At 40.6% G+C, this 18,829-nt stretch overlaps 2 protein-coding genes across 4 annotated transcripts in view; both read left to right on the plus strand.

The window, feature by feature from the left end:
- The first annotated feature begins 768 nt into the window (after window positions 1-768).
- H2AZ1 (H2A.Z variant histone 1) lies at window positions 769-2,947 on the plus strand. Its single transcript, XM_008992927.3, has 5 exons — window positions 769-876; window positions 1,317-1,394; window positions 1,671-1,784; window positions 2,118-2,247; window positions 2,509-2,947. The coding sequence occupies exons 1-5, from the start codon at window positions 874-876 to the stop codon at window positions 2,568-2,570; spliced, it is 387 nt and encodes a 128-aa protein (XP_008991175.1). The 5' UTR covers window positions 769-873; the 3' UTR covers window positions 2,571-2,947.
- A 1,355-nt stretch (window positions 2,948-4,302) lies between these two features.
- The window catches only part of DNAJB14 (DnaJ heat shock protein family (Hsp40) member B14), a 50,967-nt gene continuing 36,440 nt past the window's right edge, over window positions 4,303-18,829 (plus strand). For 2 of the 3 annotated variants that reach the window (XM_035293255.3, XM_035293258.3), the window contains exon 1: window positions 4,303-4,588. In XM_035293255.3, the coding sequence (XP_035149146.1) occupies window positions 4,456-4,588 (133 nt within the window). In that variant the 5' untranslated portion in view covers window positions 4,303-4,455. Of the gene's footprint in view, window positions 4,589-12,133; window positions 12,276-18,829 lie in introns of all 3 variants that reach the window. The other variant, XM_078366772.1, reaches the window with a different exon arrangement.

The following is an 18,829-nucleotide window of genomic DNA, read 5'->3' on the forward strand; positions in this document are numbered from 1 at the left end:
TTCACCGTTTGTTGCCACAGAACCATTCCATGGGAGATTTCGTAAGTAGTGAGGAACGGAGAGGCGGAAGACTCGGCTGAAAATAAAGTGGGAGCAGCGGGGTCGTGATCTGTCGGTGGCTGGGGACTCGTCTGGAGGGAAGAAACACGGAATCTCTACTAAGGCTGTGGAACGGTCCGGGCAAACCTCGCGCTACTCTCACTGGACGCGTTCGCGCCACCTGTCAGACGGGAGGAACTGCCAGGGATTGAGAGGGTTAGGAGGGGGTGCCTGGGGTCCCGGAAGGCGGCTGCGGGCCGCAGGTCTCCGCCCAAGAGGCGCTGGGGGTGGGGCTGGGAGTGGTGGGGGCGGCCTGCTAAATCCCGAAGAGGTTTCACTTACTCCCAGGAGCCCCACTAGGGGACTCGAGGCGCTACCGCGCGCCCCTCCCCTGAGGTCTCAGCTCTTCCTCCCATGCACGTGACCGCGGCCGGTTGGTAACTGCGCTCCCGCAGCGTAGCTCGCTCTGTTTCTTCCCTCCCGCCGCGGTGCCCTTCTTCTCCTCCGTTCCCATCCCTCCGCCCTCCCCCGCCTTGCTCTCCACGCCCCAATCGCGGCTTCAGCTTAGAAGCGCCCGCCCCTCCGCCCTTTTCTTCGCTTGCTCATTGGCTGAGGTCTCAAGGACGCGTCCCGAGGGCGGGTGGCAGCCATTGGTGGGATGAGCAATCCGAGTTCCCGGATGAGGGAACATTCTGCAGTATAAAGAGAGCGGGGAAGGCGGGAGACAGCGCAGTTTGAATCGCGGTGCGACGGAGGAGTAGGTGGTGGGATCTCGCCGTGGGTCTGATTAGCTCTTTCTCTGCCTTGCTTGCTTGAGCTTCAGCAGAATTCGAAATGGTAAACTTCGCAGAGACGCTCGATGACTCCGCGGGTTTTTGCCGGCAGGAGAAAAACCCGTTACACAGGGGGATGGGGGTGAAGTGGCGACGGTTGGGAATGCGCGGAGACAGGATTTAGAAAGAGCGGGGGGAGGTGTTTTTTCAGCTGCTAGGGGAGCAGCCTCGGATCTCGCGGCGGGCGGCGACGGTTCGTTGGGTGGCGCGCGCAGCGCCGCTGGGGGCCGGCGGGCAGGCGGAGGCGCGCGGCCGCGGCGAGCGCGCGGCGGGGGACGGGCAGGCGGGCGGGGTCGCCCCTGCGGCGCGCGGCGGGACGGAGACCCCGGCGGGGTGCGGGGACGCGCTCTCGCCGGGACGCGCCGCGGTGGGGGATGGGCGCGCCGTCTTGGTAATTCTATATTCTCCGTTCCTCCTCCGCTCGCGGGCGTGTGCGCGCCGCAGGCTGGCGGTAAGGCTGGGAAGGACTCCGGAAAGGCCAAGACAAAGGCGGTTTCCCGCTCGCAGAGAGCCGGCTTGCAGGTCAGTAGTTGTTCGTGCAGTCTGGGAGTCGTGATGTTTTCTTTGCATTTCCTTTCTTGTTTATCATCGCTCTCGCTGGGCGTTTTGTGTATGCGTGGGTGATGCGGTGTCGCGACTTGGGTTGCCCATACGATAAATATGGGGGGGAGAAATCACGTGTTTCGATGTCGGGACGCGTTGCTGCGCCAGTGCCGCTACCTTTGCGCGCGTATAATTTCCCCATCTCTAGTTCTCATATTTTTGCGTATTTATGTTGGTGTGTGCTTAAAATTTAAGTTCCCAGTGGGCCGTATTCATCGACACCTGAAATCTAGGACGACCAGTCATGGACGTGTGGGCGCGACTGCCGCTGTGTACAGCGCAGCCATCCTGGAGTACCTCACCGCAGAGGTAAATGGGTGAACGCCTATAATCCGGAGAAGGTTTTGGGGGCGGGGAGGCGGCGAGAGGGAAGGAGGAAAGTGATGCAAGAAAACTCCCAGGCCCTGAACGCAGGGGGCCTAAGAGAACACTAGAGGGAGCTGGTGTTCAACAAGGATCCTACTGAGCTTGAGTTCTCTGTTCTTGGAAATAAAATTGCGTGCCCCCTGTATATCTTTGCCAGTCAGATAGTGGGGAACGACTCCAGTTAGTAGGTCTACGTTCATGAGGGTTTTATTCTGTTCTCTGAATCTTGGCCAAAGGAAAGTTGGAAGGGAGCTGATAATAGATTCTGCCTTCTAGGTACTGGAACTGGCAGGAAATGCATCAAAAGACTTAAAGGTAAAGCGTATTACCCCTCGTCACTTGCAACTTGCTATTCGTGGAGATGAAGAGTTGGATTCTCTCATCAAGGCTACAATTGCTGGTGGTGGTATGTAACTACTAAAATTTTAAACAATTCAGAGGAAGGGATTCTTTGCTGCTTTAATTTTTTTATTTTTTGTGGAAGAGGACATTAATTTTCATTTATGCAAGTATGGTATGAAATTTGATTTATATGTATAACTCAATTTTTACTTCATACTTGAGCTTCACGTTTTTAAAGATAGCGTTCAAGTTGAACAGTTACTGGTTTCAAATACTGTGATTTAAAAAAAATCTGAAGTAGAATTAATTCCTGTCACTCTCCTAGGTGTCATTCCACATATCCACAAATCTCTGATTGGGAAGAAAGGACAACAGAAGACTGTCTAAAGGATGCCTGGATTCCTTGTTATCTCAGGACTCTAAATACTCTAACAGCTGTCCAGTGTTGTTGATTCCAGTGGACTGTATCTCTGTGAAAAACACAATTTTGCCTTTTTGTAATTCTATTTGAGCAAGTTGGAAGTTTAATTAGCTTTCCAACCAACCAAATTTCTGCATTCGAGTCTTAACCATATTTAAGTGTTACTGTGGCTTCAAAGAAGCTATTGATTCTGAAGTAGTGGGTTTTGATTGAGTTGACTGTTTTTAAAAAACTGTTTGGATTTTAATTGTGATGCAGAAGTTATAGTAACAAACATTTGGTTTTGTACAGACATTATTTCCACTCTGGTGGATAAGCTCAATAAAGGTCATATCCCAAACTAGTTGTGTTTTAAATTTGCTTGGTTTGATTGTTCATAGGAACGTGTTTTGAAAATCTCATCTAGCAGCAATAACTAAGCACATTTCGTGATGACTGAACTGTCAAATCTGTAGAGCAACAAAGTGAGATAATAACCCAAGTATGTATTTTTAAATGTTGTATTTATAAGCTACTAAAGTTTTTTAATTTAAAAGTTGGCAGGAGCTTGAATGGGATTGTTAGTTTCTTAGGCTAAGTGTGACCATTTCAGTTTGTACATTGGCTTTGCTTGCTATGTGACAGCAGCACACCAGTATGCTGTCAGCGTGGTGGACTTGGGGAGGGAGAGGATAAGTAGGCATGTCCTGTATATCCACAGAAGGAACTACGAAGTTAAACTTTGAAGATAATAGTGCTGTGTGCCAGGCCCTGCTTTGAAGTTTGAAATTGTTAAGTGCTCAGTACAGCACTGGGGATATACTATCTCTATTTTATCGAAGAGAAGCAGGGTTTCTATTTGAAAGTATCGAGTTACGGTAGTAGTTAGCAGGATTAACAATAGCTCGGCTCACAGCATTATGCAAAAATCGATAGCTTATGGTTGGGTTGAGCAAATCCTTTCGACAGTTTATCGATTTTTTTTTAGTTGAAAATTTGCATATAGCAAACATTTCCCCCCATTGTGGAGACTTAACATGACACGGTACTTCAAAGAGGTAATATTACCCAAATGGAAAAGAAAAGATGAAATCAAAAGTTTAGTTAGGGCAACACTTAAGGGGCTGATACCTACCTTGTTTTGGCTACACAGGATTAGGGCCGCTCAGCACACTCATTGCAGGCTAAAAATTAAACTTATTTAGATAGCCTGACATCTGGGTCAGAAAAAACGTGCAGCTGAAATAAGGCTGTAATACAAGCCAGATTGGGTTCAAACGACACTTGAACGTGTCCCGGAAGTGCTGACACTACTGACAGTGGTCCTCACCTTGCCGCATCCTCCCTCGCCTCGGGCCCAGAGGCGGGCCTCCAAGACCTAGGAATTTTCCTGAAAACGGGTGTCCCCCTTCCCCCATCCCGTCCTGGCTCCATCTGCTAGGGCTGCGCCCGGAGGTCAGGGCACGGCGTTTTCAACGCCCGCAGCCGGGTCCCGGGCCTGGCGGAACCCCTCCTCGCGACTGGCAGCTCGGCTGCTAGCGCCCACCTCCCAGGCAGGTCAGCTTCCAGCCTGCCCGCGCCGGGCGCGGACCACCAAGTCGGCTGGATCGCCGGGGCCCAGGAGCTCAGTCCGGGGCCAGGACGGATGAGGCTCGCGCCCTAGCGGCCCGCGGGGGGCGGGGAGGCCTCCGTGAGGAGGCGGAGCTGCTAGGCCCGCCCGTCCGCCCGGGCCGTCGCCGCCGCTACCGCGGTCCCAGGCGCTCCTCCCCGTTCTCCGCTGCACGCCCCTAGCCGGACCCGCCTCGCCTCCTCCGCGGCGGCGGCGGCTTCCGCCTCTCATTGCGCGGCCGGAGGAAACGGAAGGAGCAAGCTATGGAGGGGAACCGGGATGAGGCTGAGAAATGTGTCGAGATTGCCCGGGAGGCCCTGAACGCCGGCAACCGCGAGAAGGCCCAGCGCTTCCTGCAGAAGGCCGAGAAGCTCTACCCACTGCCCTCGGCTCGCGGTGAGACCTCAGCGTCCTTACCCTCCCTGACCAATTCCAAGACTACGGCTTAGTCCGCCTCTGCCCCCACTTCAGCCCCTCCTGGGAGCCTGCGGGGCTCCCGGCCTGCCTGGGCCAGCCTCAGCCCTAGGCCCTGGGGGAGCATCCCGACACACCCCCGCCCCGGCCCGGGGCTGGGGCTCTGGGAGAGCTGCCCAAGGCTCTTCTGCACCCACCTGCCCGCTGACTCCGCGTTCCTCGGTCTTAAATGTCCAGGTTTCATTCTCCCTGGAGGAGACTTGTCTGGTCCGTTCTTACCACAGCGAGGCTTTATTTGTATCTGTGTTGCTTGATTATGTGGCCCCATTATGTGCCTCCCCATTCTCCGTCCCGCATAAGGCCTAGGCCCCTAACGGAGTGAAAGAAACAGGGTACTCTAGTGGCTTATCTCAGGTTCCATCCTTTCTGGGATCTGTAGAAAACTGTTCCCAAAGCAAACATCGAATACCTGAGATGACATTGCTTTTCCCTGGGAGAGAGTTCCTTTAGAAGAGAAGAGCACAAGTTGGGCAAGAATGGTCAGGAGTCAGTAATGATTGCTGAATAATAGTGTCTGATTTGATAACACCATAATTATCGACAAACCTAATATCTGAGGAATATGGTACTGGACTTTCTACAGTTGAATTCAGTTTATTTATTGTCCTACTCAATAGCTGTCAAAGCAATAATAGCCAACATTTATTTAGTGCTTACAGAGTGCCAAGAGTTGTGCCTAACATTTTGCATGAATTATTTCATTTATTCCTCAGAACAATTCTGTGTAGAAGGTGTAGGATTCATTTGACCAGGTTTACCCATGTGGAAACAGACTTTTTGATGAATGAATGAATGAATGAATTCGCAAATGAATGAAAATATCTTACCCAAGGTCATACAACAATTAATGGCAAAGTCAGAATAGTGGCTGAGCTTTCAGACTCCAAAATACCTTTAACCACTACACTGTTGACTTGCCATTAGTATTTCCAGGTTAAGAAAAATGTTATCGATGGAATTAAATAATTCTAGAAAATTGTTAATGAAAATAAGGGGCCATTTGTTTTATTGACTCTTAAATTTTGTTTTCTATGTCATTGAAGCCCTGTGCTCTTTGCTTTTCTCTCTATCCTTTCCATTATATTGCTTTCGAACACTATACTCAAGAGGACAGGAAAATAAAGTGAAAGAAACGAATTTATAATTTTTTAAGTTGTGGTTTAAAAATCTGCCAAATTTACGGCCTAAACTGTTCTCCCCACCGCTCTCCACCACCCCCACCGCTCTCCACCACCCCCACCACACACACACACACACAGTTGGAGTCTTGCACTGTCTCCTGGGCTGGACTCCGCCTCCTGGGTTCAAGCGCTTTTGCCTCAGTTTCCCAGTAGTTGGGATTACAGGCGCCCATCACCACGACCAGCTGATTTTTTTTTATTTTTAGTAGAGATGGGGTTTCACTATGTTGACCAGGCTGATCTTGAACTCCTGACTTCGTGATCCGCCCGCCTTGGCCTCCCAAAGTGCTAGGTTTACAGGCGTGAGCCACCGTGCTTGGCCGGTCTTAACTATAAGTGTACAGTCCAGTAGTGAAGTATATTGACATTGTTGTGCAAGGACTCTTCAGAAATTTTTCATCTTACAGCACAACTGTGTATTAATTAAACAGCTCCCTATTGCCCCGTCTCCCAAGTCCCTGGCATCTACCATTCTACTTTGTGTTTCTGTGGATTTAACTACTTTAGATACCTCAGATAGGTAGACTCATACAGTATCTTTTTGTGACTGTCTTACTTCACTTCACTTAGCATAATGTTCTCGTTTCATTTATTATTGTAACATGTGAAGGATTCCTTTTTTAAAAAGTACTGAATAGGCTGGGTGCGGTGGCTCACACCTGGTAATCCCAGCACTTTGAGAGGCCGAGGCGGGCAGATCATTCGAGGTCAGGAGTTCGAGACCAACCTGGCCGATATAGTGAAACCCCATTTCTACTAAAAATACAAAAAAATTAGCCAGGCCTGGTGGTGCATGCCTGTAATCCCAGCTACTAGTGGACGCTGAGGCGGGAGAATAGCTTGAACCCTGGAGACTGAGGTTACAGTGAGCCAAGTTCTCGCCACTGCATTCCAGCCTGTAGCAAGATTCCGTCTCAAAAAAAATAATAATAACAATAATTTTCTATTGTGTATATACACACCAAATTTTGTTAATCTATTCATCTGTCTATGGACTGTGGACGTCTGTGTTCCTTTCACCTCTTGGCTATTCTGAATAATGCTGCTATGAACAAGGATGTGCAAAGATCCTGCTTTCAATTATTTTGGATACCCAGAAGTGGGATTGCTGGATCATATGGTGATTCTATTTTTAATTTTTGAGGAACCACAATACAATTTCTGTAGCGGCCGCACCATTTTATATTCCCATGAACCAGTACATAGTGTTTCAGTTTCTCACCATATTTGCCAACACCTATTTTCTGTTTTTTCTTTGTTTTGATAGTACCCATCCTATTGGGTGGGAGGTGATATCTTATTGTGGTTTTGATTTGCATTGTCTCTAGTGATTAGTAATGTTGAGCATCTTTTTATATGCTTATTGGCTATTTTTTTTTTTTTTTTGAGAGGGAGTTTCGCTCTTGTTACCTAGGCTGGAGTGCAATGGCGCCATCTCGGCTCACCGCAACCTCCGCCTCCTGGGTTCAGGCAATTCTCCTGCCTTAGCCTCCTGAGTAGCTGGGATTACAGGCACATGCCACCATGCCCAGCTAATTTTTTTGTATTTTTAGTAGAGACGTGGTTTCACCATGCTGACCAGGATGCTCTCAATCCCTCGATCTCGTGATCCACCCGCCTCGGCCTCCCAAAGTGCTGGGATTACAGGCTTGAGACACCGCGCCCAGCCCTTATTGGCTATTTTTATAATATCTCATTTTTGGAGAAATGTCTATTCAAGTCCTTTGCCCATTTTTAAATTAGGTTACTTGTTTTTTGGTGTTGAGTTGTAGGAGATATTAACCCCTTATCAGATATGTGATTGGCAGATATTTTCTCCTGTTTATATGTTGCCTTTTCACTTTATTGATTGTGTCATTTGATGCACTGAAGTTTTTGAGTTTGTTGTAGTGCCATTTGTCTATTTTTGCTTTTTTTTCGTACTTTTGCTGTCATATTCAAGAAATCGTTGCCAGGAGTTAATTATTTTTTAATCTTCCCCTATTGCTGAATATGATTTCATTTAGTCATTATCTAGTCCTAGAGGGACAGTTTTAACATTAAGTGAGTAGGCATTCTAGAGAAAATAACTTGGCTTTTGAAGCCTGACTCTCCACCTACTAGCTTTTAATCTTATTCTTGAGCAGGGTAGAGAACCTCTCTAGCCTTTAGCTTTTTCATCTGTAAAATGGAGACAATATACTTGATCTCATAGTCCTGTTGTGAGGATTAAATGGGTTAATACAGGTAAAGCATTTAACAGTAAGCACTCAATTAATTTTGGTATCATCTCCATTTTACAAGTGTGAAGCTCTGAGAATTCTTAAAACCCACCTATATTTACACAATCTGTAATGCTTCTGTCATGCAAAGAATTTGAATGAATTTCTTAAAAGACTCTCTATGGTACCAAAGCACAACACAGTTTCTCTTGAAGACGTGAATGGAGGAAGAATTAAGATATATAAGGGTGAAAGTTGGTAGTACAAATGTAAGGTAGTATGTGATTACCAAATAAAGTGATGGGGGGGGGTAACTGTGTAGTCCAAAAACTAAGTTCAGATGCAGACGTTGTCTCTGACTCCTTTTTAACCGGTGACAAATTACTTAACTTCTTCAGTTATATGTCAAGTGAATATGTCATCACAGGATTTATGTGAGCTGAAATAAAGTTATGTGCCAGGACTCAGAAAAGTGGATTTTATATAGAACATTCTAGAAGATGTTTATTAGTACAATTAAGAATTCAAGAGAGAGAAAGATCTAGGACATTTGTGTGAAATCCTGATAAAATATGTCATATAGAAGCTATTGGTTACAATGAGAAATTTTAGCCCTGAATTTCACTTATTCTCGACGACTACCAAATTCTTATAACTTAGAAAGTTGACTGAATGTTCCTCTGGATGTGCTTAAACTAAGAGAGGCAAAAGAAAAGATCACATTTTGATTTCCATTGTTCTTACATGGTAAGTGGAAAAACATGAGACTGAATTCCTGCTAATTTCCAGGATTTTTGACCTCTTAAAATTTTATTTTTGCCAGGTAAGAAGTCTGATATATAAGACAGTTTCAGAAATTGGCAAGAGTTTTTCTTGACAAAAAATTAGATTCCCAAAAGGATCTAGGATACTGGTTCTTTCCATGTTTATAGTTGAGGATATTATTTTACAGTTTACTTATTGCAGTGGACTTCTAAGTGAATTTAATTGTATAACTTTCAAATATTTTATGAGTTTAGGTTTGAAAGTATAGATATATATGAATAGTTACCACATAGGAAATATAAATATTTTAGAAAAATGTCTGTAAGCAGAGCTCAGGAACTCTATAGTTTCTGATAAACTGTACATTTGTTGAGTATTGATATATTCTGGATTTTCAGAGAGGGATACAGTCTCACTGTTTTAATGCTTTACACTGCAATTTTAATACTTTAGTGTTTCCTAGTAATTCGGAGATAGTTTGAAGTGTAGATTTTTTTTTTTTAGAGAAATGCATTTTATCGTTTTCAAACACTATAGTAATTTGAATCAATTGATGGCCTACAGCCATGAAAAGGCCATTCTTCATCTACGGTAATGAATGGATAAGTATGATAATCCAAATTCTATATTGAATAGTATATAATTTGCAGCATCTATCTGCCCAATAGCAATTTAAATAGTCCTTTTTCTTCCTAATTTTTGCTACATTATTTAAAAATTTATATCTAAAAGTTTTGTCTCTTTTTGTCTCACTTAAAATGGTTTAAAAAGTAGCTTTTTTAGCTGGGCATGGTGGCGCGTGCCTGTAATCCCAGCTACTCAGGAGGCTGAGGCGGGAGAATTGCTTGAACCCAGGAGGCAAAGGTTGCGGTGAGCCGAGATCGCGCCATTGCACTCCAGCCTGGGTAACAAGAGCGAAACTCCGTCTCAAAAAAATAAAAATAAAAAATAAATAAATAAAGTAGCTTTTAAAATTGTCCTTATACATCTGGAGTGTTAGCCAACATATGCTTTTTAAGATCATTTCATTTTTTTGTGTGTTTCTGACTTAATTAAAATTTAGTGACAAGTACAAATTATACATTCAGAACAATTATTTCTATAGCACCAACTGAAGTGTTACAAAATGATTTCCAAATTTCAGCCAGTAGCCAAACTATTTCAGATATTACAGTTGAAGAAATGATACTGATTTGGGGTTTCAATCTTAATTTAATGGTGATGTGACTTTGGATATATAGCTTAATCTTTCTGAGCCTCAATTTCCTCATCTATAAAATGGAGCTTGATTTATTCAACAGATTTTTACTGAATATACATATTTCTGTGCCAGACAATATTCTAGGAACTAGGGATTCAGTGGATAGTAAAACAAAGTTCTTGTTCTCATGGAGCTTACATTCTAGAGGAAATATGAAATATCTGTCTGGTATATGACATAATAATTCCATTTTTGTCATTGCCTCTTACTTTCCTGAGCCTCAGCTTTCTCATTTGTAATCTTCACAGGCTTATTTTGAGAATATTTTATTATCTTAAGTGCTATAAGCATGTCATGTATTATTTCTGTAACCAAAAAAAAACAAAACAGAACCTTGTATAGTGCCTTGGAGTTGATAATGTAATATTTGTCTCTTCTGTCATTTGTTAAAGTAATTATTTGAGTATAAGATAATTGCTTTAAATTTGGAGTAATCTTAATTTGGATTCAACTACTCATTCCATGCTTTGTTAACATTTAGTTCTTCTGCCTTGCTGACTTCATCCCTTGTATTTTCTATGTATATAGCTGTCTCTCTCTTACATTTGAAATACCTTAGGGGTCAGGAGCCATTTTAATCTTAATTATCTTTTTTATTCCCATGATGCCTAACAGTATTTTGCATATATTTGTGACATCTATGGGCCTGGATTTTCTAGAATTATAGTTGTTTATTTAATTTTACTTTCTTCAAATAAAGAGAATTTGTTAAATAAATAAATGAAAATTTTATAGCTGTAAGGGTTTCTATATTAATACATTCATAAATGAAGCTTTTCTATAGTCAGCCTAAGTTCATAGAAATATTATAGGCATTGTCTCTATAGCAAAAATTTGGAAAGTATATAAATGTCCATTAGTGGAAATTGGTTAAATTAATCGCATTCATAAACTATGCACCTAGTAAAAATGATAACATGGACCTGTGTTTATTGCTATAAAGTGATATCTATAATGTGTCAACAATGGAATGAAATTAAGCCAAAAACTTATGTAGATTATACTATTTTTTATTTAATAGTGTCTAAAAAGGTAGACAGCTAGCTAACTAGAGTAACCGAAATAGTATAGTGATTTCGGGGAGGGGGATTTAGAAGTGATTTTTACTTTGTTATGTTTTTTAATGAGCTGAACATACATGTTTGTATAATCACACAAATAAAAGGTATTTATATTTTGTGAGAAAGATAAAAAATCTATTTGTGTTTCAAATTATGTGTTCTGATATTCAATTCAGCTAATGATAGACATTATATAGAAGTAAAACAGAAACTTAAGAATGAAACTAGATCTCAGTTCCTCCTTTTTGGATTATTGACATAAATATTTTTAGTTCTATATTAACTTTTTCATTGGTTTTTAATATGGAATATACTTAATTACATGCAGATTATGTTAATACTCCCAGTAGAGCAGTATGTCTGAAAGGTAAAATGCGTAAAATAAGATTGGATAAAATCTTTCCTAAAAGTGAATTTTTCAGTTTTTAAGTACTATCCCAATTAATGTTTGTAATACTGTACATTATTGTAAAAGAGATCCCTTGTGATAGCTAAGACATTTAATAAATCAGAAAAATCCAATGTGTTCTGAATTCTCACGATAGTTAAACTGAATCATCTTCTTAGGCTTTGGTTCCAGTGATTGTTAGTCCTGACAACCTTGCTGATTCCATTTTTAAGATGATTAAACTGGATTTTGAGGCCCAGAAGTAATATAACTTGTCCACATTTTCACTTGATGCAGCCAAGGTTGTGTAGCATGAGCTCATATATGCACCCAGCTACTCTTAGGCAGAAAGCTCTAAGCATGAAATTCCAGAAAAATTTTCATTATCATAGTAACTGCCAAAAATCTGTGACAACTATATGATTCTGCTTTAGCAATATCCAAAATCTAGGTGTTAACATGGAAATGTCCAGAAGAACAATGGGCTAACATGTTTGTGCTAAGAATGAAAGGGGAAACTTACAGATAACTTCTAATTCGCATGCATCAGGTCATCGTGACCACCTTTATTTTGTTTTATTTTATTTTTTATTTCATTTTATTTTTTGAGATGGAGTCTTGTTCTGTCATCCAGACTGGAGTGCAATGGTGTGATCTCAGCTCACTGCAACCTTCGCCTCCCGGGTTCAAGCGATTCTCCTGCCTCAGCCTCCCAGGTAGCTGGGACTACAGGCGTGCATCACCACGTCCAGGTAATTTTTGTATTTTTAGTAGAGATGGGGGTCCGCCATGTTGGCCAGGCTGGTCTTGAACTCCTGACCTCAGGTGATCTACCCGCCTCAACCTCCCAAAGTGCTGGGATTAAAGGCATGAGCCACTGTGCCCAGCTGGTGGCCATTTTTGAATATTGAACATATTTAACCACTTTCATATCTGGCTCCACAATTTTTAAAAAGTAATTTTTTTCATTTATTAGCTGAAATATTTTTATATAGTGACACTTCCTCCTCTACCTGTCTTATGATTATGCAGTGGTATAGTTCATATAGGAAAATCATGATAAATACTTGATTGCTTTTATCAGTTTTAAAGAAAAGGAGCCTGTTCCTTTTCATTCTCCAAAAAGTAGCCAGTTATTCTTTTTTAGGTTTTTGGTCAGTAGGAGCCCCTTTATATTAGTACTTGAGTTCTGTGGACACATGTCCAGTATTTTTTAATAGTTCCTTTGCTCTTTGGTATAGCAGAATATTTCAGGTACATCTTGTACCTATCTTATGCTAGACCTAGAATCAATGATATTTCTCTAATAAGCCTGGTTTCTTTTAGTGGAAAATGCTGTTTCAACATCACAGTTCGGGCACTAGGGATGCTGTGGCCACTAGACTATACATTGTTTCTGGGCCTTTTCAGGGCAGACAACTTTGTGGGGTGTGTTGTGTGTTGTGCTTTTGTTTTTGTTTTGTTTTGTTTTAAGATAAAACTGCTTATAAGTTTATACTGTTACTTCCAATTCAAGGTAAACACCGTTCAGAGTTTTAACTTAAACTTTTCTAGCTTCTATTTCTATATAGCTTTTTTTCCTCAGTGGTAAGCATGGTTCTCCAAAACATAGGTAATTATAGAATATGTCATGACTTCATGCCATATCATGTACACAGTAGTTTCAAAGTAGTATTATCAGTACTACCCCACCAATATAATTATTTAAAACAGTTAAATTTACTTTGCATATACAATCAGTTCTCTGTATTTGAGGTTCCACATTTTCAGAGTCAACTAACCAAAGATTAAAAATATTTAGGAAAAAAAGCATTAAAAAAAAAACCACAATGAAAACTAATAAAAATAAAAAACAATACAGGATGATAACTATTTATATAACATTTACATTGTACTAGTTATTATAAGTAATTTAGAGATGATTTAAAGCGTATGAGAGGATATACATATATTTTATGAAAGTGACTTAAGCATACACAGATTTGGGTATCCTTGGGGTCCTGAAACCAGTCTTCTACAGATACTGAAGTATAACTGTATTTTTCTAATTCTCTCTTTCACATTTAGTTTTGTAAAATTTTGAAATAATTTCAAACTTACAGAAAAGCTGCAAGAATAATACAAACTTACACAAACGCAAAATAATACAAACTTAATACAAAGAATACTAATTTTTTTTTTTTTTTTGAGATGGAGTTTCGCTCTTGTTACCCAGGCTGGAGTAGAATGGGTTGATCTTGGCTCACTGCAACCTCTGCCTCCTGGGTTCAGGCAATTCTCCTGCCTCAGCCTCCTGAGTAGCTGGGATTACAGGCACGCGCCACCATGCCTAGCTAATTTTTTGTATTTTTAGTAGAGACGGGGTTTCACCATGTTGACCAGGATGGTCTCGATCTCTTGACCTCGTGATCCACCCACCTCGGCCTCCCAAAGTGCTGGGATTACAGGCTTGAGCTACCTCACCCGGCCCCAAGAATACTAATTTTTATATACATTTTATTTGCTTTGTTAAAATTTTTACATTTTATCATGCGCTTGCTCTCTCCCTCCCTGCTACCGTTCTTTCTCTTTCTACACACGCTCACATACACACACCCCCAACAGTTTTAAGTATTTTTCTGAAACCAATTAACAGTAGTTGTAGACATGATATGCTCTTTCTTACCCCTAAATAATTCAGCATACATTTTCTAATACAAGAGCACTCTCTTATACAACCACAGTATAACCATGAAGTTCATGAAATTAGTGCTTACACCTCATTCAAATTCTGCCAGTTTTCTCAATTATGCCTCTTGCAGCAAAACAAACAGAAAAACAAAAACACATGTCACATTTATGTGACCATCATGTTTTTTTGTCCAGATACCATCTTTTTTTTTTTTTTGACTTTGGTATTTTTGATGAGTATAGGCCAGTTTTGTTTTGTTTTGTTTTGATCTAGGCTCACTGCAACCTTCACTTCCCATGTTCAAGTGATTCTCCTGCCTCAGCCTCCCAATTAGCTGGGTAAATTACGTTGAGCGTGCGCCACAATGCCCAGCTAATTTTTTTTTTATTATTATTTTTAAGTAGAGATGGGGTTTTACCATGTTGACCAGACTGGTCTTGAACTTCTGACCTCAAGTGATCCACCTGTCTCAGCCTCCCAAAGTGCTGGGATTACAAGCATGAGCCCCTGTGTCCAGCCTAGGCCAATGATTTTACAGAATTTCCCTCAATTTGTTGTTGTTGTTTGTTTGTTTTAAATAGGTAGAGACAGGGTTTCACTATGTTCCCCAGGCTGGTTTCGAACCTCATGGCTCAAATGATCCTCCCATTTTGGCCTCCCAAAGTGCTGGGATGACAGGCATGAGCCACTGTCTAGCCCTTAATTTGGGTTTGACTGATATTTCATTATATTAGTTTTTTGGGGTAATACCATGGAAGTAATGTGCGTTCCTTTTTTTTTTTTTCTTTTTGAAATGAGTTTCACTTTGTCACCCAGGCTGGAGTGTAGTGGCATGATCTTGGCTCACTGCAACTTCCACCTCCTGGCCTCAAGTGATTCTCCTACCTCAGCCTCCTGAGTAGCTGGTACTACAGGCATATGCCACTATGCCTGGCCTGGCTAATTTTTGTATTGTTTTGTAGAGAAAAGGTTTTGCCATGTTGCCCAGGCAGGTCTGGAACTCCTGGGCTCAAGTGATCAGCCCACTTTGGCATCCCAAAGTGCTGGGATTATAGGTGTGAGCAACCACGTCCCCCTGATTTGTGTTCTTAGTGTAACATATCAGGAGGCACGTGATGTTGATTTGATCCTTACTGGTGAGGTTACTTTGATCAGTCAGTTAAGTAAGTTATTGCTGTTTTTCCCCACTGTGATGTTATTCTTTTCTTCCTTGTAATTAATGCATATTTTGTGGGGAAATACTTTGAAACTGTGTAGGTGTCCTGTTACTCAGCAAACTTTCACATCTTTGTAGTGTCCATTGATTATTCTTCCCTGAATAAAGTTCTGATAGTTGCCAAATGTGGTTTTCTAATTCCATAATTCCTTCTACATTTATTAGTTGGCATTCAGCTTCAATTATCTGTTATGGATTAATGGTTTCCTGTTTAATCTGTCATTATCATCATTTATTTCAGTGTTCAGATTTAGTTAGTGGGAGCCCCTTCAGGCTGGCTCCTGTGTCTTTTGGACATGTCCTCATTGTTCTTTGATTTTTAAAAAATTCCTAACACACAAAAAAATTCGGGCTCACATTTTACTTTCTCTGCCCTAGAAATTAGTTATTTTTCAAGAAGTCCTGATTCCTTTTACTGGACAATTGTATTTAGAAACTAGATTTAGATACTAAATAAACTCATAGCTTACGGAGGTATTGTCATTGCTTCTAGCCCTATCAGTGGACAGAGCCAGGAAATAAATGTATATATGAGTGCACGTATGTATATTTATGTATATATGTGTTTGTGGTATACACATATCTATAGTAACTTGATCGACATTAATTTTAGTATTTGTGATGCAGACACATATAGTATATTTGCACACTTCCATTTTTAGTAAAATGCCACAGAGTTTATTCTAGCCATCTCCATTTCCATATGAGATGAGAATGAGAAATGTGGCTCCCACTTATTTGCTCATTTTCCCTTTTATGTAATGAATATATTGCTTCATTACATAAAATTGAGCTTTTATGTAAAATTTTGTATATATTTTAGTACATAAAAGCTCACTGGTGCAGGCCTTCTTGAGTTCAGCCATGTTTTTAGTTGTGACTGTCTCTATTTTTTATTTTATTATTTTTTTGATACAGTCTCTGTCACCCAGGTTGGAGTGCAGTGGCATGGTCTTGGCTTATTGCAACCTCTGCCTCCTGAGTTCAAGCAGTTCTCCTGTCTCAGCCTTCAGAGTAGCTGGGACTACAGGCATGTACCACCATACCTGGCCATCTTTTGTATTTTTAGTAGAGACGGGGTTTCAACACGTTAGCCAGGCTGGTCTCGAACTCCTGACCTCAAGTGATCTGTCTACCTTAGCCTCCCAAAGTGCTACAGGCCTGAGCCGTCACACCTGGACATGACTGTCTTTTGAGTCCCAACAAGTTTCCTTGGTTCAGGATTCACAGATATTGCCAGCTCCAAATGCGAAAAGGAAGAGAAGGGAAGGGAAGACTAATAATTTTTCTATTAGAGGAGGGAAAGACAGGGGAAGCCCACCATTTAAAAAATATTCAAACCATATCTACAGTGTTAGAAAATATTGTCATTACATGCTATATGTTCTCTCTCTTATCATTTAGTCTTAGTTGTATAAATAACTATATATTTAATGCTTACTGCTACCAATCCTTATGTCAGTGTATATGTAATTATTTTGGATTCCTAAAGCCTGTTTTATAATGGATTCCCAGAAGGGCTTGTGGGAACTAAGCTCCATTAATTCTAGAATGTAGAAAACAGTTCATCTGTGTAGCCTTACTGCTTGAAGTTAGTTTGGTGGCTACAAAGTCTTTGGCATATGTTTTATTTCCTTGTGTATCTGTGTTACTCCATTGTTTTATGCAAGTACTACTGATGAACAAAGTCCAATGATAGTCTAATTTCCTCTCCCTTATAAGACATTTGCTCTTTTTGCCTAGATGTTTAGTTAATTTTACTAGAATATGTTTTGGTGTTGGTTTTTCTTGGTCAGTACTAGATCTGTGATTTGCCTTTTCATTATATAGTTTCAGATTTTTTTGTTTTCATATCACAGAAGTTTATTTGTTCTATTCTTTATTTTTCTTCAGGACTCCTATTATACATATTTGGATCTTTATTATTAATATTTTCTGTTTTCTCTTGATTTTTTTTTTTTTGTCTTTTTCACTTAAAAAAATTTTTTTTAATTCCCCTCTGGTATATTTTCTTTCTCTTAAAGCATTATTCATTCTATTTATGAGTCTTTGTTTCTTCTAGTATAGTCTTTATTAAATAGATTTTTTAATGTCTTATTTTTTGTTGAGTTTTATCAGCTAAGTTTTTAATAGATAATTTCCTTTTCTGTTTTTTTTCTTTTTTTTTTGAAACAGAGTCTCGCTCTGATGCCCAGGCTGGAGTGAAGTGGCATGATCTTGGCTCATTGCAGCCTCCACCTCCCAGGTTCAAGCAATTCTCCCACCTCAGGCTCCCAAGTAGCTGAGTAGCTGGGATTACAAGTATCTGTCATCATGCCTGGCTAAATGTTTGTATTTTTGTAGAGACGGGGTTTCACCATCTTGGTTAGGCTGGTCTTGAACTCCACCTCAGTTTCTTAAAATGGTGGATTACAGGTGTGATCCATTGCCTCTAGCCAGTAATTTCTGATGTTGTTGTAATTTTGATAGATATTTTTCTTTTATATCATGCATTAATTTTTAGTCTTTCAGCTTGAAGTAGTAAAGTGTTCATCTGTTTTGTCAGCAAGTGTTTGTGGTATGTATTCTTTGTCTTCAGAGGTTTAATTTATACTCATTCTTTTTTTCTTATAATTTTGTATTAGGTTTGACTTCTGTCATTTTCTTGTACTCATTTTTATGTGCTGTTAGACTTTCTAAATACATAGAGATCCTTCTGTTTTTATGTGATGTTTAAAAATGTCATCTTGCTAAATGAGATCTTCTCATTCCTTTAGCTTTCCCTACTTTTATCTGAAGTTTGTCTTTTCATATTTTTTTTTTTCTGTTTTCCCTATCCTCTCTTTTCTTTTTTTGTTTTTCATTTTTTCTCTTTTCATTTTTTTTTTTCTGTTTTCCCTATCGTCTTTTTTCTGTTTTCCCTATCTCTTGGGTTCTGTTTCCAGCAGCTTCTTGGTGTGGCTTTGCTCTGGAAGAGAGCTTTGATTGATTTTTTTTGAGGGCATGTAGTGACTAGAGCCTTCCATGCTCTTAAAGCTTTATTGTGGACCCTTGTATTTGGGTACTATTGTAGTAAGCAAAACTCATTCTTTTTTGTACACTTTTCCCAGTTTTGCCTGCTGTGCTACATAAAGTCCCTGTTGGTTATGTTTATTTTTATTTTTTATGTTCTTCGGTCTGGCAAATGCCCATTTATTATACTCCAATACCCCAATGGATCTTGTAGCAGTTGGTGGTTTGTCCCCACCTTCTTCTGTTTTGGGCTTTTGTGCATGAGGTTTTTCTCTGATGAGGGAATTTGGAGAGATTTAAAATTTAAGCTGCTGTCCTAACCTTTTGTCCAGAATCCCCACAAAGTTATTATATTTGAATGTTGTGAACCACTACCTACCTCCCTTAGACTATGCTGGTTTCCATTGTGATTGCAGACTAAATATAGA

The sequence above is a fragment of the Callithrix jacchus genome, chromosome 3, assembly GCF_049354715.1.
Source record: "Callithrix jacchus isolate 240 chromosome 3, calJac240_pri, whole genome shotgun sequence".
Lineage (NCBI taxonomy): Eukaryota > Metazoa > Chordata > Mammalia > Primates > Cebidae > Callithrix > Callithrix jacchus.